Below are 21,936 nucleotides of genomic sequence, written 5' to 3' on the forward strand. Positions count from 1 at the left end.
TTCACATGTTATGTAAAAAGCCTAAATTAAAATGTATGGCAATCTGCTTCTGCTCATTCAGTCACAGGTTTGGCCCCGTATGTTGATAAAGCATTTCCCAGTATTGGGTTTTGTTTGCGCTGATTCTCTGTGCATGGGTGCTTTGGTCCTGGGCTGTAGTTTCTCTGTGTAAACAGTGTGGTTGTCGAAGACCTCAACTTCCTACTGCAGAAATTACATGTTTTTGCAGGTGCTGGTTTGTCTTAGCAACAGGAGCTGCAAGAAACAATAGAGATGGAGCCAGCTGAGAAGCTGTGCTGCTCAAGTGTCATTTGCCCCTGAAAGAAGGTTGATGAAGATGTACTGTTGAAAGTGAGCTGGTATAATAGTTGCCGGTATGATGTTTATTAGTTAAAGTGCAGGTACAATTACCACAGCAAATTCCTGAGGGGACCTCTAGTTTTGAAGTTACTATTGTTAAGTTTTAGCAGTAGGTTTGTATTTGTCTGGGTGAATTCAGTAAAGTTGATGGATATCCACCTATTTTTATTTGTTCTGAGATTGGGTCTGGGGTATGAAATACAATGCAGACTTTAGGATATGGTCTATTTTCTCTAAAATATTTCAAATAGCAGTGACTTCAGGATGCAACACTTACCAAAAAAACCCTTGTAAATTTCTGAGATGTTCATAATTTTGTTTGCATTATAATAAAAAAAATTTAATAATAAAAAATTAATAATAATAAAAAGAGACTGCTTACTAGTCATTTCCACTGGAATCTGCCCTGAGACAGAATCCTGCAAGAGAATACACAGCCTTCAGATGACAGCTGCTGCTCTTCTGTGCTGTGCTGGAAATCTGAAGATCGTAGCTACAAGTTATGTACTGCTGTTAGCAACGCAACCATGTCAAAGCAATCCCCAACTACATGGGCATCCGGCCCCAGGAGTTTCAGGAAGTGTGATTCCAAGGGAGATGATGCTGTATTTACTTTTTCTCTTCTGATGCAACTTGCAAAAGTTCCCCTTTGCAGGCTGTAATCTGATCAACATCTCTCAAAGTCTCAGAATCGAGGATGAAACATGAACTGCAAAACTCTGTTTACCTTGGGGAGCTTAGGTTGGCAGGAGGAACACTGTCCAGCTTGTGGGAACCTCAGGTTTGGTTTATAATTTGATCTGTGGTCATCCTGGCAGTCAAAATGTTATTACTGCAAAGTGCATTCTCTTCAATTTCTATAAAGAAGATTGGCAGAAGGTGCTCAGTTATGAAAGCAGCTTTCTAGCATGCATTGCTGAAATGATAGACGTATCAGTTAGGCTTATTATTTGCTTTACCTGAAAACTATAACCTACTGAGTTAAAATTCTAAAAGCAGTCAGAGAACATAATTTTTAATGCATGGTTTCAGTACTTCTAGCAGGAAATGTACAGCATGTGACAGTTCAGGCTGGTAACAGCCTTGTAAGCAGATCAATAGAACAGATTACTTCAGTTTTTACCAAAGTTGCGAGTACTATAGATAGATAGTGGGATTATGGTTTGTAAACCTTAAACCACACTTTCCTGCACAACAATCTGCAAAAATACTCTTCCTTTGTAAAGCAGGTAGGTGGTTTTCATCTGCAAAGAACTTCCTCTCTCTTCATGAGGACTAAATAAATGTAGTTTTTGAGAACATGCATTCTGCTGTTGCTTTCTAGTTTGTGCTTGAGTATCAAGTGTTTTGTTAAGTGAAGGGGGTGTCAAGAGCCGTTTTGTAACTCTTTGTTTTCAATGTCAAACCTCAGCCAACAGAAATGGTGACCCTGGATCTGTTGAGGAATTGTTTGGTGTGCAAATGGGACCTAAGGAGTAGAGACTGCAGGATGCTACCTTGCCTTCATTCCTTCTGTAAGGTCTGTCTTCCAGTTTTGATTCAAGGCTACAGCTGTATTCCCGCTGACTATGAAGTCTGGTATGAAGGTAATATTTAAGAATCTCTGGCTTGTGCTTATTGTATTGCGGTATTATAAAACCAGATGAATTGAGAAGTGCTTTTTGTAGCTCATTCATTTGCAGCACTACTTTGAAAGAATAAACTAGGAAACTCAAGATTTGTACAAGCAGACGGTGGATTTAGAACAAGCTTCCTTCATTATGTTTTTCATCCAACAGCAGCAATGTTCTGAAGAGAAATGACACAAGCAACATTCAACATTTTCCAGAAAGTCTAGACTAAGTTTCAGTTACTAAGCATGACATTATGAACATTTGTACTGCTTTAGCTTAATAAATGAATAAATTCTACAAGGTAATTTCTAGGCTACATCTTTATCCAATTTTTTTGACATAATGTCATGGTTTGAGCATGTTTTGAGGGTGTTTTTTGTTCAAGGTTTTTTTCCAGCCAGGTGGAGGAGGGGAGTCCGGGAGGAAGGAGAGACAGGACACCTGACCCAGGCTAGGCAATGAGGTATTCCATACCATAGCACGTGATGCCCAGGAGGCATACTGGGAAGGAGAAAGCTGGAGGGGTAGAGCTCTGGAGGAAAATGGAGGAGGGAGCACATGGTGCTCGGCCAGGCAGGGTGGAGTGAGTTATGGGTTGGTGGCTGGTGGGGTGTTGTATTCTTTTCACTTGCTGTTTGCTGTATCATTATTATTTGTAGTAGTAAATGGCAGTAGGGGTTTTGTGTTATGCCTTAGCAATTAAACCGTTCTTATCTCAATCCGTGGGGGCTACATTCTTTGGATTCTCCTTCCTAACTCTCCAGGAGCTGGGGGACTTGGTTTAAACTACGACATTTTTTGGCGCCCAACGTAGGGCCCGAGGGTTTGAGATAAGAACAGATCTGAGCGGATTTATGGTCTCTTGTCACAATGCTGATTTATTGGCTCTTAGAGGTTTTTCTCTGGATCTCGCTGTTTTGGGATTTTGCCGGGTACTTTGTGTATGGATTGGATGTGTTTGAGGCTTGGGCTAAAGCTTTTGTTTCACTGTACTTTGTGTCGGAGGCTTGTAATACGGTGGGGCTCCGGCAGCAGGGGGGGATGGACGTGGCCGTGGACTTGGACTTGTACCAGGCCGTCCCGCTGCTCTTGGCCGTCCTTGTCCTTACCTTCGTTGTCGTCTGCGTGGAGCTGCGTGAAGCCAGGAAGGAGCAGCGGGAGCAGGCGGGGGAGGAGCGGAGCAGGGCGGTAGCTGAGCAGCAGGATCAGGCAGCGGGGAAGGTGAGTCCCGCGGCCGTTCCCGACCCTCCGACGGCCGAGAGTGTCCCCCGGAAGTCGCCCGCCGAGCTCCAGCAGGATGCAGAAGACTACGCAGCACTTCCCAGCAAGGCAGAGGAGGAACCGAGTCCTGCTGCCGTTCCGAACCCCGCAGCGGCCGAGAAAATTCCCCGGAAGTCACCCGCCGAGTCCCAGCAGGAGGCAGGAGACCACACAGCTCAAACCATGACACATGTTGGACCTTTCTATGGTACCAGTTTTGGTGATGGTTTTATTCTTTTTCTCCCAGTTCAGCACTCCGCCAACACCAGCACAAAAACATCAATTTCTTTCTTCCTAACAGAGGTCTTAATAATTGTTATTAGAATATGTGCACAGTGGTGCATAGGAATGCTTCCTTTTATCTCATTGTCAGTGTGGTTTCTCTCTATCTGAACCCTTCTGACTGTAGGGTATACTGTAACTCACCCTAACAAACTGAGTAAACTAGTGAGAACAAAAAGCGTTTTGTTGCTGTGGTTTTTAAATCCTGAAGTTATTTGTACAGTTTTTGGTAGTGATGTTAAGAGAAAATATGTAACTTTCTTTTGGAATAAAACAGGACTTAGATGACAGCGTACAGTAATGTTAACTGAATGAGTCTTAATTGCCATGGGGAAACATTCCAGGCTCGTTACTAATTCATAAGAAGAGCAAAGGCATGTAGATTACTTGTATTTTCACAGGCTTTGAACTTCAGATGAATAAGAGGCATCATTTATTATCTCCTCCACAGCAGATTTTGGAAACATGTAGGAAGAGAAGATACCTTCCCTGAGGTGATGGTAATCTGAATTGATGAGGTAACATAAGCTAGACAAGTTCAGGTCTGAGAACAAATGGAAACAGTGTTAAGAGATCACTGTTGAAAGGCTGGCAAAACACAAAAGATAAAGGAAAGAGGAATAACTTAATAACAAAGGAGAAAGGCTATTCATGCTTAGGGTACAGAAAGAAAAAGGTATAGAAGTAGGAGACAAAGAGAGCTAAGTTATTTCAAGTGAATGTCCCCTTAAAAATTTTAAGAGTGGGTTTAAAGTCTGGAGGACCTACTTTATAATAAGATACTTTTGAGAACAATCACTCCATTACTTTTTATATATCCTCATTTGACACCTAAACCATTCCTCTCTCCTCCTTCTTTCTGTTTGCCAAGTGGAAAAGTGAATTTATACCATTTGGTGATCTTGGATGAAGTGCAGCTAGAGGTTCTCATGAGTTGTTAAATTTGGATATTTCAACATTGGATATTTCTTCAAGCTTCTTAATGGATCAGGAATTATTTGTCTATAGCAAATTAGAACAAATACTAGGCTATTTCTGTATTCTTGAAGTTTATGTTTACTTCCTGATTCTCTTGTAGATAAGGGACTTCTATGGGAAAGAGCAAGGTTAAAAAAAAAGAAGTAATGAACAGTGGTGACTCAGTAAATGAAGTGAGATACCAGGTGCATAGACTCAGTTAGTATATGATCAAGAAGAACAGGAAACCCAAAACATCTGTGTCTCTTAAAGTCAATGAGGGAAACTGGAACCACTGTAGGTCAGCCAGGATAAATCTGTGAAGTGTTGTGATGTTAGGCAGCTATGCTTCTGGACTTACCTGCATTGATTGCTGAGTTATGGGCAGTACAGTGCTAACTTAATTTTCAGTATTATCTTTAAGTATGATCACATGTAAGTACCAATGATAAACTATAAAGTGCTGCACCATTTTAGCTGAGTAAACATGAAATATTGCCTGTAAGAAAAATGTGTTCTCTACTCACTATGAATTCTTTAAGCAAAATATAAGAATGAAAAACATGAATATATTTTCAAGTGAAGTCTGTCTGACATTTGCTGCAAAAGCATACTTGAATTTGGGGGGTTTGGTATGATTTGCTATAAATAGTACTGTACCAACTTAAAGCTCCTTTCTGGTTTACTGTTCTTGTATTAAGATTGCTGAGAAAATGGAGGTAAACGGTCCTGATATTTCATGGGGTTGATATTAGAAACTTATACCTGCATGTGTATAAGATGGCTCATGAATGAAAGATCTGAGAAAGCTGAGGTCTTATGGAAAAGTTGCATACACTTCAGAATTTATTCAAAGCTGTGAGAACTGAGAGTTTGGAAGTTATATGACCAAAAAAAGATAATCTTTGTGAGTTTGGCTCCCACATGTGCTTTTGTGAAGGGGGCTTTAAGATTCTCAGTCTTTCTTTTCTTTTCTTGTAGGCCAGTATCACTTCCTTTTTTATTTCCTCTCTTCATGTTAACAGAGAATCCACATTCTTCTCCTCAGATGTGCATGTTGTTTGCTTCCAGCCTGTTTAGTACATGGGAAGAAATAACTTTAAAGAGTGGGTCTGGGTAAAGAAAAAGGGTGAGGAGATTCACCCATCTCCTGAGATGGAGATTCCTCAGATGAGGACTTTCCCAGTCATCTACAGGTGTGAATTGCTACTGAGTACAATGTTGCAGCTTACCAGCTGGCTTGGCTTCTGTCCTCTGGCTCTTTCTCACTGAGTTCTGAATACATTCAAACCCAGAGTCATTCCAGTTCCTGTGCTTATCCCTCCTTTCTGAGCTGGAGGTGTTTGCCAAAAAGAATTACTTTTTATCTGCAAATCTTCCTCTCCATAAGCTGTTCAATCATGTAAATTGTTTTAGTGCTTTAAATATCACCGACATACTAATTTCAAAAGTGGATGAATGAGGAGCAGTGAAGGTGCATTGTTGTGGGAGGTTCATGGTTTTGGAAGACTGTCTCAGCTCGAGGCTTAAAAAATAAATATAAATCACAGGTAATCATTCCTCAGTCACAGTTTAGACCCCTGAGAACAAGGCAGATCAGGAAAGCTGTGTTGTAACACCTTGCACATTTCTGCTAACTGATAACAAGCCCTGGTATTATATAGATTTTGTGACTGAACTGGGTGATTTTTTGTCACTGCTGAGTTACACTTTGTGTTTGTAAAACATGATTAGTAGATGCTCAGCTTTGTAAATTGCTTTAGGGAAAGATAGATTTAATTGTATCATGGTGGTGTATTGAAATTGTGTATTGAGCTATATATATATATATAAATATAATATATATATATTTTTTTTTCTGAAATTCTATCTTTAAACTGACCATTGCCCTTTTTTACTTCTTTAAGTTAGGTAACAAAAATCATGGACAGTGACTGCAAAATTGCTCTCAGTGTGCTGTGCATTAATCAAGAACTGGCCATGCTTGCGTTATGTTAGCTTCCTGCATTCAAGGGGGGGTGTGAGATCCCCACTTAAATGCTAAGAAATGGCGTAGGATTATATATCAGAGAAATGCAATTGATAAAACTAAGAGAAAAACAGATTTAAAGAGAACAAATGTGACTTCAGCTGTTGGCAGATGTGCATTTGCTGCATCTTATTTCCAGCTGAAGATATACAGGTTTTTTTAGCTTGTAAGGTAGATGCTACATATAACCATGGATGCCTAGTTGTGAATGCTTGTTAGTGAGGCACATCTAAAACTCAGCCAAGCATTGGTCACACTTGCATTTGGTGGGTTCACGTATCTGCAAGGGGATTTATTTCAAGAAAAAGATTGTGCTCCTTTGGCTTTATGCTCATTTTCAGCATGGGTTTTTTTTTGGCATAAGTAGGATGACCTCCTGGCTTAAGGAGACTCCAATTATCAAGACATGGTGCTTTAACTTGTACTAAGTCTATATGTAAGAAAAAAACCCCAAACCAACAAAACCCAAATACACATATACAGAGCTTTTTCAACCATACTCAGGCTCCTAGTGGAGTACAATTTGGCCACCTTAACAGTTAGAACGGTTATATCTCAAGGACCCAAATAACCTTGTTTTGATGCTATCATATGAGGCAAGTGATGCAATGCATTGCATCAATTCATTCTGAGGAAGAATGTTAACTAGCTTTGATTAGATTCACATAACACCAAATTTGTGGTTTATTTCTAAAAAGGGAAGTAGAAAGGTAATTCTAAAGGGAGAAACTGCTCATGATGTATGTATTTAGTAATCTTAAAATGGTTTTAAAGTTGGTCAGTCCTTCTCACTCTGTTCTGCTGCCAGATCCAAAAGGCAAGTGAAACAATGGGGTTTTAGTTATATAAATATGAAGCTGTAGAGTGGGAGGTTGTCTTCAGAACTGTTTCTTATAACCTATAATTGGGTCTCCAAGGAAGTGTAAATTATGCCTGCAGCTTGAGCTGCAGCTAATGCTCTCTGAGAATAATTATTCTGATGGTTGTTGGAGGAAAAAGAGCAGAGGAATAGGTGCAACATGTGGACAGCAAGTATAAATGTGGTGTGTATAATAGTTCCACTGTTTGTTTCTTTATGCTAATCAATTCTCATTATAAGAATAGATTAATTATCTGCATTGATTTATTTCTGAAACAACCAGTTTGAGGGTTCTTTCTGTTTAAACCTGACTAGATTGGAAGACCTTGAGAAAAACCTACAAGCTGTGGCTTTTGATGTTCAGAAGGTTTTTGTACTCATTCCATACTTGGTGGTGAGGTTGCAGTTTGTGCTTTCAGAGGTGATTGCTGCAAAATATCCACAGCTCTGTCACTTACAAATTAGATTGCTACAATGCAGGTGGAATAAAACTTGAATGCACTCAGAAATTTTGTTTTTCTTGATTTGTGCTTCTACAAAGTAATGCTGTGTATGAGGGCCACTACCTTAATATCTGCTTACTGTTCCCTGGGTCCAGTGCAGTGTGGCATAACTTTCATTAACAGAAGGGAAAGTGCTGTGGAATGTGAGAGATCTCATCTGTGGGGAACTAGGGCTTAAACAGTATATGGCAGAACCTTGTTTTCCCGAATGTTGATTTTGGATATACCAGCTGTGGAGTTGCAGTGTTCAGACTAGGTACCTATGTCTAACTTCTGGATCCACTGCCTCTGAATTTCCATTTTCCCCAACCCACTGCCTAGTTATTATTGCTGATGGGAGTATGAGAGTGGAAATAAACATGCAAACATATGTCTTATGAAAAACAGCTGCAAACCAATTCAGCAAAATAAACATCTGCTGCTGGAGCTTTTCAGGGTTCAGAGATGTGTGTATATAAACATAACACAAGCAGAGCTACTTCTGATGCATGTGAGTTTCTGGTGCTGGTAGCTTTGGTGGTGGTGCTCATGTTCATTATTAGCCTATTATGGATCGTAGTTAAAAGAGTAGTGGAGCCCTGGAAGGATGTAGGTGTAGGACTATTCCTCCACATCCCTCATGTGATGAAACTTCCTGGGAGTCTGTTCAATACAATGTGGTCTTCACTGATTATTCAGTACTAGCTGATAACTCAAATACACTGAGAATAGCTTACATGTGGTTTATGCAGCATATAATTCTGAAATAGGATTTTATTCTGTTTATTACAATGAAATGGAGCTTAAATCCAATATTGTGACCCTTGCTAGCCTTTCTAAATTAATGGTAATCTCTTTAGCAGTGAAATGTGATGTCATAAATAATGATTTCAAATGATAAACAGCAGGGGGTAATGAACTTCTAAAAAATAATTTATGCAAATGTCCCTACCCCTTTCCTACCAATATAATTTCCATACAAAAATAGAGCATGTCAATAGCTGCTAGCTTTTTGCTACTTGTAGAGGTTTTGATAGCAGGAATGGATTTCATTTGGGCATCATGATTGCAGCATAGCTGAATTTGGCTCATGATCTCTTAACATGTAAGCTGTTGTTTGAATCCTGTAATTCCATGTTGAATTGCTATTTAGATCCAGAAATTGCATCATTCTCATATGTATAAACAGAGAGTCTCCAGGGCTTCTGACTACTCTTCCTTTCACCCACTGTGCTATAATAATGATATATTTAAATGAGCTGTCTGCAAAATCCACAATCTTAAAACAAATTAACAATGTTGTATAGAGGCAGTGGTAAGGTAGGGAGGCAAGAAAAATATTTAGGGAATCATCTGCAAAATGTACTGTGGGACAGAATGGCATGTAAGATGGCATTAATGGCAATGTAAGACCTGCTGCAATCTGGAGCTGGAAAAGCTCTTCTCTTTCCTTCTGCACGCTTGCTGCAGGTAATTCTGAAGACTGAGAGAAGACCAAGGCAAGAAGGAAGATACTGCAATTCATTCCCACTATGGAATTTTTATTCCACCACTTCAGGAAAAATACAACCAAGGCAAGTTAGTAGAAGCCTGAGTGAACCTGAGAGGCAAGGGCAAGAACGAAGAAAAGAGGAAAAGAAAATGTGCACCTTATAGTGGCCCAGTACATCTTTCTGCGCTGCTGATTTGTCAGCATTTCTGGCTTAAAAAGGGGGGAGCAGCCCCACATAGTCCAGGAAAGGTGTAGAGACTTCAATCAGCAGTACAGCAAAGCCTGAATCCAGGGAGTGTGCCGTGTGTGCTGCTCTGCTTAATAACCACCCACTCCCTGACACAAGTGACTTTGTGTGTAGCTCTCTGACTGTTTATCCAGAGAACAGGTAAGGGGTTTTGAGGAAATTGTACTTTATTGATGCTTTGCACTCTGAGCATGAGCACGGCATGGTTTGCTTGCTTTGTATTGTTGACCTAGTTACTGCTTGTGGCTATTTGTAATGATGCATGTATGCTTTGCTTAATTTCAGGATAATTGCTTCACAATCCATTCTGTAGTGTATTTATTATGCCAAAGTATCATTAGATTCTTTTGGGAATTTATATTGAAAAAGGTTGGGAATTTCCAGGGAGCAGAGGTTTTTATTAAATGGAAAAGGAATCAAATAAGAAGCCCAATTAGCTGAACAAGTGTGATCTCCAAAGCTACCACATTCAGGGAATCTCTCTTCTAGCAACATTCAAATCCAACTCCTGTGCTTTTAATAAAGTCTTAAATATAAAATTCAGTATTATTACAGGTGAGAGGGTGCGTACTGATCAGTCCTGCAAGTAGAGGACTACTTTCAATGCAATATTACCGTGGTGTCTCCATTATTTTTCCTATTAATTGTTATGCTCTTTGTTTGGATTTTTTTTTTTAAGCTGAAAGTCTATGTTCATTTCAGTTTGAAAGCTATTATAATTCACAGTTACTTAGCAGCCTTCCATTATCTGAAGGTGGCCAACAAGGATGCTGGAGAGGAACTCTTCATTAGGGACTGTAGTGATAGGACCAGGGAGAACGGGTTTAAACTTAAACAGGGGAAGTTTAGATTGGATATAAGGAGGAAGTTCTTTACTGTAAGGGTGGTAAGACACTGGAATGGGTTGCCCAAGGATGTTGTGAATGCTCCATCTCTGGTGGTGTTCAAGGCCAGGTTGAACAGAGCCTTGGGTGACATGGTTTAGTGTGAGGTGTCCCTGCCCATGGCAGGGGGGTTGGAACTAGATGATTCTAAGGTCCTTTCCAACCCAAACCATTCTATGATTCTATGATTCAATGATCCCTCCTGTTGTCAAATTAATGCATTCCTTATACAATGAATTTTATACTCCATTATTTGTAACAAATTAGCAGAATTTAAAGTTCACATGAACCTGCCTGAGGCCATGAGCATTTCCATTAAATATCATTCAGTTGGTATAATTTGGTTTAACATTCTGCACTGAGTAGTGTTAGAATGTAATAGTAACTTCAATACTAACTTTTTTACCTTATGTGGTGTGTAGACAGAAGTTGTCATTGCCGTGGCAAAGTCCTGAGCGCTGCTTTTGTCTCCTGTAAGCACCTGTTCCCAGAAATATTTTGTTTAAGACTGTGTGCAAGTAGGTGAAGGAACAACTGAGTCATGCGTTTCTTACTTCAGAATGTAACCTTTCAATAATTTCCCTTTTGGTCAATTTGCAGTGTTATTATGTAAGTCTCAGTATGGAGGATTTCTCTCTCAAACCAAGAATGGCACTGCTTGGGCAATGCCGTTATGAGAGTAAGAAACTGGTTCAAAATCTCAAAGGGCTAGAGGCGATTCCCTGTAAAGTCAATGGATGGTTTCCTATTGACTGCACTAGGAACTAGAGCATGTCCCATGAGACTTATTTGAGAAACTGCTTGCAAAGTAGGTATTTTGCTTGCTACATTATCAGTCAGAATTATCTGTCTTTTTATTTGTGCTGCTTTTATAGCTGTATGGCTTTGTAAGGTGCTCACAGGGAAACTTGAAAACTGCTTCACCTTCTAGGAATTAACACTATAATTCACTGGTGCTTGTAGTGTGCTCCATTTACAAGAAGTAGGAGGGCACTGTCTGTATAACATGACTTGTTTTAGCTACTGTTTTTACATTTCTCTAGAGAACAGTGCTGTTAATGGATTTCTAAAAGACATACAGAACCATAATTTGGGAAATCATGGATAGGTTTCCATGTGACTAATATAAAAGCATTCTGTTATCCTAGGGTGTAACATATGAAGGTGATTAGCTACCAATACTGTAGGTAAATAAGACAACTTTTCAGCTGTGCTCCTTACAATAAGGATGCAAAGTAGAGGAAGAGTTTAAAAGACTTTGACAGCTTTCTGCCATCATGGCATCTTTATCAGATGAATTTTTAGCCTCTTTGTAAGTCGTCACCAGAACACACTTAAACAAGACTCACGTTACATGCCCAGAAGATGAGCATTGCCCTTTCCCTTGAGGTGTCTTGTAGCTGAGTAGCACAGGCACCTGTGGATACTGCCTGTTCCTTCTCACATCTACATGAACACTCAGAGTTGTATGAAATGCACTGTTAAACAAGTGTGAGTAAACCATAGTCTGCCACTTGGGCCCTCAAATCACAGATCTGTTGTAAATGCAGTCTCAGAAAATAGTAAACAATATACTTTTGCTTTTATAACAAGTTTTGAGCTAAAAAAGACCTAAATGTCATGGAAGCGTTTTTTAGTAAGATATCCTTTCAAAGGAGATGTAGCAGAACTCAAAGCTTCTTCAAAATATTCATGATGAAAGTGAATGCATTCAGATACCTGACTGCATAACGCATTTGTCAGAAGAGGTAATGTGGGAACAGTCTGGGCCTTGTGTGTCTCTGCCAATGTAAAGTGCTGCTGTTAAAATAACAGTAGCCCAGGTCTGAAAATGGCAAACATTGAGGGTTAGAACTCTGAACCTGTCCAGGGACTGCAGGAGCCATGTCCCAAGGCAGAGGTAATACTAAGCACCTATAAAACAAGAGCATCTCTATTAACTGCCTAATGTGGAGTAATAGACATCTTAAGATTTAGTTAATCTACAGGCCACTTTCCTTATTTAAAAATAATTTTAATTAAGGAAAACAGCATATTGAACAGTCCAGTAGAAAGCTGTGATTCAGTTTGCTTTAAAAATTTTGCTTTAAATGAGTTTGTATTGTTTTGTGGAAAATACTGCTGTTAGTTATCATAAAGAGATCTCCTGGCAAGGTGAACATAGCACTGAAGTTCTGGTCTCAACAGAATGGAAAAATCTTAGGTTAAGAAAAGACTTGATAAAATAAGATACAAATGGACTGATACACCACTACCTTCTCTAAAGGACTGGATTCACATCTATAGTAGCTTCAGAAACGTGGTCAGAAACATGCATATTCCTTTTTTGTAATGGAAAAATGCATATTCCTTTTTTTAATGGAAAAATGTTAAGTCCTAGCCCAAGAATGAAATAGCCATGCAAAAATACAGGTATGCAGTTATGGACACCTTCCTCAACTGTTAGTTCTTAAGTTCTTAGCCCAGGCAAACACTAAGATCCATTCCACCTGTGCTCAGTGGCTACTGAAGGTGAAGCCAGGTTTTGCTGCCATACTGCTTCATTTGCTTTGCTTTGCTTCACTTTGCTTTAGGGGTGATCGTATTTTGTCACTTGTGGATTTGTTGTAATAGATGGTTTGCAATTCTGACTTTTATTTATGAAACTTTTTAATTCTTTACCTTTACTCTAATTTGTCGCTTTTTCCAGAAGCGCGTTACTCCTCTTTCACTTCACTTGGATAGCATGCTGCAGTGTAAAAGTAGTGTGTGTGTATATAAAACTATTCAATGTGTGTTTTATGCTTTGATATACCTCTGGTCTAGAACTGTAGCAAATATTAGAAAGCACAAGTAGAGCCATAACAAGGGAATACAGTTTAAAGTGTGGCTCAGATTTTATCAGAGCTGTAAGCCCTGATGAATTCATGTGAATTTGGACATGCAGATATTGATAAATGATGAAATAAGTCAACTGAACTATAGTGTATTTCTAAGGATTTTGTTGCTTTGTTTTTCTTTCTATGTATTGAACTATATAGAGCCACATGTAATTTCTGGCTTGAAGAATTACTTATTTTCCTGGAACTGTGTGTCAGTGTGATGTAGAAAAACCAGCAATACTGAAGGGTGGTTTATATAATTTCTGGGTTCACATGGCTGGTGTGCATTGGTTTATTTGTGTTGGTTTTGTTTTTTTTTTCCTAAAAATTTAGGTATCCTTTCTTGCCCTGTGTGCAAACAGACCTGCTTTGCAAGGGATGTAGTTGAAAAGTTCTTTCTCAAGGACTTTCCCACTGGTCATTCAACTATGGCAAAGGTAAGTGAAAATCACTAAGGTGGATGCCTTGTGCATTGTGAAAACACTGCAAGATGAACACTGTTTGAAAACAGAGCAAACTTTGCATTGAGCAGCAGACTTTCTTATGGTTCACTTATGCAGCACTGTAATGACTTCACTCCTAGAGATGGACTTTAGTACTTTTTTAACCTATATTTGAAGAATGAGTTTGACTATATACTTTATTTTAAATCAATCAAAAATATTGATACTAGTGGTATAGGACCTGTGAGAATCAATATATCAGGAAGGTACTGAATTTCTTGGGTTCTTTGTTGTTTCCTTTCCTGCCCTCAACACAAAGTCAACAGAAGCAGGCTATTGGCTGAATGGTTACACAAAGATTACCCATTAGATTCTGTGGACAATTATAACTTTCTGATTGCCTGTTTTACTGATAAAAAAGTCACACCTTATTTCAGTTTCCCATGGGGAAATGGATGCGAAGGGTAACTGAAAGTCATATGTTTAGTACTTTGGCCTTATATTAACACTGTATATAGATTGACTTCCCTTCTGTTAAATATCCAGTTAACAGGTAGGACTATTCTCACAGTTTTTTAGCTGTTACTATTTTGGATTGTGAGAAGTGATGGAGAATGGTGTGTATTTCTGCCTCTTTTGTTACAAACCAGTATTATTTGCATAGTAAAACTGATTTGAGATTGAGAATCACAGAATCCCAAGGGTTGGAAGAGACCTCAAAAGATCATCCAGTCCAACCCCCCTGCAAGAGCAGGGTAACCTAGAGTACATCACACAGGAACTTGTCCAGGTGGGCCTTGAATATCTCCAATGCAGGAGATTCCACAGCCCCCCAGGGCAACCTGTTCCAGTGCTCTGTCACTCTTACAGTAAAGAAGTTCTTCCTGATGTTAACGTGGAACCTCCTATGCTCCAGTTTACTCCCATTGCCCCTTGTCCTACCACTGGATATCACTGAAAAAAGCCTAGCTCCATCATCCTGACACCCACCCTTTTGTCATGGTTTGAGCATGTTTTGAGGGTGTTTTTTGTTCAAGGTTTTTTCCAGCCAGGTGGAGGAGGGGAGTCCGGGAGGAAGGAGAGACAGGGCACCTGACTCAGGCTAGTCAATGAGGTATTCCATACCATAGCACGTGATGCCCAGGAGGCATACTGGGAAGGAGAAAGCTGGAGGGGTAGAGCTCTGGAGGAAAATGGAGGAGGGAGCACATGGTGCTCGGCCAGGCAGGGTGGAGTGAGTTATGGGTTGGTGGCTGGTGGGGTGTTGTATTCTTTTCACTTGCTGTTTGCTGTATCATTATTATTTGTAGTAGTAAATGGCAGTAGGGGTTTTGTGTTATGCCTTAGCAATTAAACCGTTCTTATCTCAATCCGTGGGGGCTACATTCTTTGGATTCTCCTTCCTAACTCTCCAGGAGCTGGGGGACTTGGTTTAAACTACGACACCTTTCCATATTTGTAAACACTGATGAGGTCACCCCCTCAGTCTCCTCTAAGCTAAAGAGACCCAGCTCCCTCAGCCTTTCCTTATAAGGCAGGTGTTCCAGTCCCTTAATCATCTTTATGGCTCTGCTGGACTCTTCTAAGCAATTCCCTGTGTAGCTGGTAATTAAAATGGGTTAAAAACTTGTCAAAACTATTCTGTAATCTGCTAATTATCCAAAGTGTGATTCAAAGCAGAGGAAGAATAACAAAGGAGCAGGGATACTGGACTTCACCTTCTGAATCAGCTTCTGGACCTCAGGCTGTCTCTTTTGCACTTTTGATTCCTGAGTAAACTGGATAACCAGCCACATTGGATATTCAATTTCAGGGCCTTTTGGTGGAGGGAAACACTTTTTCCATAATGTAGGTCAGAGGATATGTCTTTCCTTTTAACTCCTGTAGGGGCAGCAACAATTTCTGGGTCAGTTCTGCCCCGATGCAGAAGGGTTGAGACTGCTTTAAATTGCGCAAGTGGCTTCCCAGTGGTATCATTGCAAAAACATATGGAAGGGATATACTTCTTCCCTGTCAGACATTCCTTTATTTTGTTTTCTTCCATTGCTAAAAGGAAAATAATGTGTAACCTAATCCATGGAGTGCTCTGGGAAAGTTAAAAAAATTAATGCAAGAAAAGCATGTTGACATCTTCAGGTGTAAGGTGTTTGAAGAGTGCAACATAATCTAAAACATGAAAAGGTTTATTTCCATTCACTCTTCAAAGATAATAAGAATATTCATAAGATATTGCAAATGTTTAGAATGCACTTATACTGGGATTTCTTAATTACCAGGAATCATTTACCTTTCAGTGAGGATTTGTGTAGAAAGGAAATCAGATGAGAATATCTAATGTCTTCAAAAACATTAGATTATTTTTCAAGCCTTCTTTAAAATGTTTTTCTTTTGTGTAGTCCCTTGGAATTCCTAAGAGCAGCTCAGTAAAACAGATTTCTCACTGAAGTTTAGGAGTACCCTAGAGGGACTCATGAACCTTCCTCATAGTTTTTGGCTTACTTTGTTTTCATTAACAGTCGAGTTGTGGAACAGTGAAGCTGACTTACTGTCTTTTAACCACCATCCCCATCCAGAAGCAAAGCCCTAGTTAACATCAGTGGTATCAAAAGGAGAAGCACTAGCTCATCCAATTGAGACCATATGAACAGCCATAATTTTCTTCATTTACCTAATCTGTTCAAATGGGAATCTGTCAAGGTTTGTAACAAAGTGTTTGGAAGCGAGATGATTCTTAGAGTGTGAGATAGTGAAGCGTGAATGATAGAATGTGCTATATACCAGCAGCAGAAGTTTCAAAAATATGCAGTTCAGAATCTCTTGCCCAAAAGCCCATTTCCACATCATGAATAATGTAACTCTGGGAACACTGTGCTCTGGAACTTAAAAGTAATGTTAACACAGTACAGCACCAGTATAAGTTCTAGTCAGATTGACACTGGAGCAGTTATAGGTAAACTTGTGATTAAACAGTCTTGATTATTGCAGAGAAGGCAGAGCATCCCTCAACTTTTGACCTGTTCCCTGGGGTATGTTTTAAATCACATAGGTCTTTTCATATACAAGCTTTGTTTCCCAAAATGAATAACCTTGCATTCTGGTTATATAAATTATATTAGGCTTTTTGCTTTAAATTATTATGCATACCTTTGGAAAACATTGTTGATAAGCAAATAGCTACTCCAGCAGAATAGCTTCACAAGTACTTCCCTGCCCTGACAATCAAATACATTTAAAACTTTGCTTTGTTGTCTTATTATCAAGAATTGCCCCATCTCTTTAGAAAGATTAGGAATACTTTGAAACTCATGAAAAATGCTATGAAATTCCAGCCCCACTGAAGGGAATGGGAAAATTTAATTTCAGCAGAACAGAAATTTTTCTTTTTGTGTTGAAGTGAATTAGAATTCCACTCGCCTCTTGGAATTTAGGTGGATATAGATGTTCTACTTAATGTTAAAGCCATCATTGAAAACTGAGACAACCAGCAAGGAACCATGGTTGTTCTTTCCTCAGGGTTTCTATTCTCTGAGAAACTGTGAAGATTAAATTCACCAGGGCTTGCTTCAGGGTCTATGTACTGAGTGCATGCTGCTATGCCCTTCTCTTCATGTTTCCCATCTGGTATGCAATCGTAAATGAACTGAAAGGCAGATAAGCTGATACCCAGCAGAAACCACACCTAGGAATAGTTGCTTGAGTTACTCTGAGTAGTAGCAATATTCAAGGACTATGTATAAGTACAGTAGATATACTGTAACTCTATAGGAAATGTTTGAGTTTGATAAAGTGGTGGCAAAGCTTTTATGCTTTGATGATGGTAAAATTGTATCACTATATTCAGTTTGCCCATTCGTACCTATTTGTGGCTGTGGTAAGTCAAAAACATCAAAGTTGGGAGTTTTCAAACAAGGGGCTTTAAGTCTAGTACAAATCCTTTTTAAAAAAAGTATCATTACAGCTATCTTGAAATAAGTTAAGATCAGTCTGGATACCAAAGATCAAATTACCCACTTCATTTAGGTGCAGCTTTATTAATTTCTCCTTCAGTGACACTTGCAGACAGCATGATCTGTATAACAAAGGGCATTTCCTAAATTGTTGAATCAATAGAGAAGATAGTTAATTAAATGTTACAGTTCTTCTCATGTTCCCATGTCTTATGTTTTCCAGTTCACCACATGTGATATCAAGGTATAAATTGAGCTCATTTCTGGTCAGCTCCTTAGGAAATATGAACTAAGTTTTTCATTAATAGTATGTGGGTGTCCCTGTATTATTTTCCAAATTGCCTTACCACTGGCATGTTTTATGTATTTTTTCTGACAGTTACACTGTATGAGAGTGGTTCATACAATGCTAAAGCAAATAGCTTTAGATTAAGCTCTAATTTTAAATAAAAAAAATGTAGCTTTACAGTAGCTCTGCTGAAATAGCTCTGATAGGCATTCATCTAAATGAAAGCAGAAGTGGCTTCTATAGATTTTTTAAATTAAATAATATATAAATAATAATAGTAAATAATATAAGCTAATAAATAATAAAATAATTAGTAACAGAAATATAGTAATTGGCAAGAGACAAATTAATGACAAAAAAATGATATAGTAAAACGCTTCTGGATAATGTGATTAAAAAGGAAATGGTAGTTAGATCAAAACCATTTTTTGTGTTTGACTAACATTTCACATATTTACTTGGTAACCTAGACTATCTATTCTAAGGTAGAAATTATCTAAATATATATACATATATATAAAAGTAAAGTGTACACTCATTTGATGTGTTAAAGCTATCAATAAGTAGTACACTAACAGAAAGTGATTACAAAGCATGCTACTAATTTTCAAAGGTAACTTTTAAATTCATCCTCCATAACTGAAATCAGACAAATTTTATTTCCTTTTCATGGCTTTTCAGTTGAGAAGAAACAAGTCATTATGATTATTTCTTTTGACATCACATGTAACATGCACCCTAGAATTTTGCTGAATAATTCAAGCATAATTATGCTGGGTTTTGCTAGAGCACAGAAGGACAACCAATTTAAGAACTTCAAGCCTTAATTTTATCCTTTTCCCTTTTACAATAACCAGACTCTTAAAATCTTCTTTGACTTGCATTAATTTGAGGAAGACCCTCAGCAAGTTTGCCAACGACACTAAATTATGTGGTTTGGTTGATACACTGAAGGAAGAGATGCCATCCAGAGGGACCTTGACACACTTGAGAGGTGGGCCAGTGCCAACCTCATGAAGTTCAACCAAGCCAAGTGCAAGGTCCTGCATCTACGTCCAGGCAGTGCCAGGCACAGTTACAGGTTGGGCAGAGAAGAGATTCAGAGCAGCCCTGTGGAAAAGGACTTGGAGGTATTGGTCGATGAGAAACTGAACATGAGTTTGCTTCAGTGTGTGCTCACAGCCCAGAAAGCAACTGTATCCTGGGCTGCATCAAAAGGAGCATGACCAGCAGATCGAAGGAGGTGATCCTGCCCCTCTACTCTGCTCTCGTGAGACTTGGAGTATTGTGTGCAGTTCTGGTGTTCTCAACATAAGAAGGACATGGAACTGTTAGAACAAGTCCTGAGGAGGGTCATGAGGATGATTAGGGGACTGGAGCACCTCCTGTATGAAGACAGGCTGAGAAAGTTGGGGCTGTTCAGCCTGGAGAAGAGAAGGCTGCGTGGAGACCTCATAGCAGCCTTCCAGTATCTGAAGGGGGCCTATAGGGATGCTGGTGAGGGACTTTTTCTCGGTGACTGTAGAGATAAGACAAGGGTTAGTGAGTTCAAACTTAAACAGGGGAAGTTCAGGCTAGATATAAGGAAGAAGTTCTTTACTGTGAGGGTGGTGAGACACTAGAACAGGCAGCTCAAGGAAGTTGTGGGTGCTTTATACCTGGCAGTGTTCAAGGCCAGGTTGGACGAAGCTTTGGGTGACATGGTTTAGAGTGAGGTGTCCCTGCCCATGGCAGGGGGTTGAAACTTAATGATCTTAAGGTCTTTTCCATCCCTAATTATTCTGTGATTCTAGGATTCTATTAAGTTTGTATGCCTAATCTGTAATCCTTGTATGTAATTGCACTTTTTGTCCTTAGAGCTGCTTCACATGTAAAGAGAAGAGACCTGCTCACAGTCTCTGTACAAGCTGCAATAAGTGGTTGTGCAGCTCATGTACAGAGGAACACAGGCATAGCAAGGAAACTGGAGACCGCTTCCTGTCTGTATCCCTCAAGGGCTGCACAGGTACTGAAGGTGCACTTTGAAATTTTGTTTCTTCTCATATCAGTTATTCAGTTGAAAAAGGGGCAGTTTCAGGCTCTGTGTTGTAGATACTGCTCTTTTTGCATGTGACTCAGAAGGATATGTATATGTTGATGGAGATTATGTGATTTTTCTGCAACTTCAGGGCCATTGCCACAATCAGCATTCCACAGTATTTAAATAGTTTTGCATGTATGTATTTCCACATGCCTTTTATGTCTGCAAAGTGATGGGCTATGGTTTGGTAGGCCACAAAAGCAACAGGCATTGCCTTTTCAGTACTTCTTGTCCTTTTTTGTGTAAGTTCCTTCAGGAAACTACAGTAAGGCAATGCCTGTGCATATGGGCAAGGTATAAGAAGGAGAGTAACAGACAGTGAAAGTCTATGATTACTACAGGATGTTCTTTTTCCATGCCTGGAGTGAAAAACATGTTTCCTGAGCATGACCACTATATTGACATCAGCAGGCACAAATGAAGCCCATTGTCAAATATGTCTCATCCCTATAAAATTATAAGCCACACAAAGGATTATGATTTTCTGTTACTGCTTATTATTTTCTTTAGTTATATGCCCCAAATCTGCTGAGGAGTATGCCAACCTAAACTTATATAAGCATTTTTAATCTAAAATGAGAGTTTTTCAATTTCATACAATTAGTTAAGTTTACACTTTGCTCACATATGACATTATTTATGCTATAGGGTTTGTGCTACACTGTCATTCCTCATAAGGAAGATGGAGGACAGAACAATGAATAAACATAGTTGTAGGCCACTGATTATAGTTTTTATATTATTGTTTTTCTTTAGGATTTTGCTTGTAGAAGCCTATATGTTGCCATAGATGGAGCTCTTTTAAGTCCTTGGTGTTCCTATCAAACAGGTTGAGGCACTTGAGACAAGATGTGCTGTTACCAAAGTGTGAACAAAAAAAGGTCTGTAAGAATAGCAATAACAACAAAGCACAGATGACATTAAAATATTTTTATGGGTGTTTTCTAGAGAATAATATTGACTCAAGTCCCCCCAAGTCCTCCATCAAATGCACTGATTGGGTGGGCAAATATGTTCTCTTTTTGAGTTGATTGCATGATAAGGTCTGGTTTAGAGGCTCTAACTGTTTATAATTTCACTTAGAGTATGGTTACCAGCTCATATTGTTAACAAATAATGGTAAGAAAATATACCTGTGGCTTAGCTGTGGATTTGTGTGTGCTGTATAAAGAAAAAGTTGCACACACACAAACTGCTTTCTCATTTAGCCCCTTTCCCCCTCCCCCCAAATGCATTGAATCCTGCCTATTCCTTTTACTTTTGATAAACAGTTCCTTCCCTGAGTGGCAGAACTGAAAGAGCCTGGCTTCTCTGAGAACCCTTTCTTTCTTTTTTCTTTGTGGTACCTATGCTTCATGTAACACATCTGATCACCCCCTTGCCACACAGAAACTGCAGCTCTGTCACAGTTCCCCATCCCTTTGTGCTGCACATCCTCTTGCTTGTGGCCATCTGCTGCCTGATGGGTGAGACCCAGCTCAAACAGCTGAATGGCTGAGCTGACTGTCAGGTAGCACCTTTAGCCTGGTGACTCCTGAGGTCATGGTGCAGAGTGCCAAGTTCTTGTGATTTTTGAGACCTTTAGTCTTCATTCAGATTTATATTTAGAAATTGAGAGTGTGGGGAGGAGCAGGACTAGGCTAGCACAGAAAAATGCCATATTGTAAAAAAAAGAGAACAGTTTTTAAGTATCCTGATTTCTTTTTCCTACTGATTCATCCTTTGTGAGTCTGTAGTAAAGGCCCACAAAATGAATACTACTGATAGGCGATTCACTGTGAGGTGTTGTTGCTACTGGAAATGGCTCCATACTTGTTTGGAAACAGCTGTATTTTATTCACCTCCATTGTG

At 39.3% G+C, this 21,936-nt stretch overlaps 1 protein-coding gene across 1 annotated transcript in view; it reads left to right on the top strand.

Moving 5' to 3' along the window:
* Window positions 1–988: 988 nt before the first annotated feature.
* The window catches only part of TRIM66 (tripartite motif containing 66), a 53,569-nt gene continuing 32,621 nt past the window's right edge, over window positions 989–21,936 (top strand). The window contains exons 1-3 of the mRNA XM_034062141.1: window positions 989–1,946; window positions 13,660–13,763; window positions 19,863–20,010. Coding sequence (XP_033918032.1) covers window positions 1,781–1,946; window positions 13,660–13,763; window positions 19,863–20,010 — 418 coding nt within the window. The 5' untranslated portion in view covers window positions 989–1,780. The remainder of the gene's footprint in view (window positions 1,947–13,659; window positions 13,764–19,862; window positions 20,011–21,936) is intronic.

Source organism: Melopsittacus undulatus, chromosome 4 (assembly GCF_012275295.1).
Source record: "Melopsittacus undulatus isolate bMelUnd1 chromosome 4, bMelUnd1.mat.Z, whole genome shotgun sequence".
Classification (NCBI taxonomy): domain Eukaryota; kingdom Metazoa; phylum Chordata; class Aves; order Psittaciformes; family Psittaculidae; genus Melopsittacus; species Melopsittacus undulatus.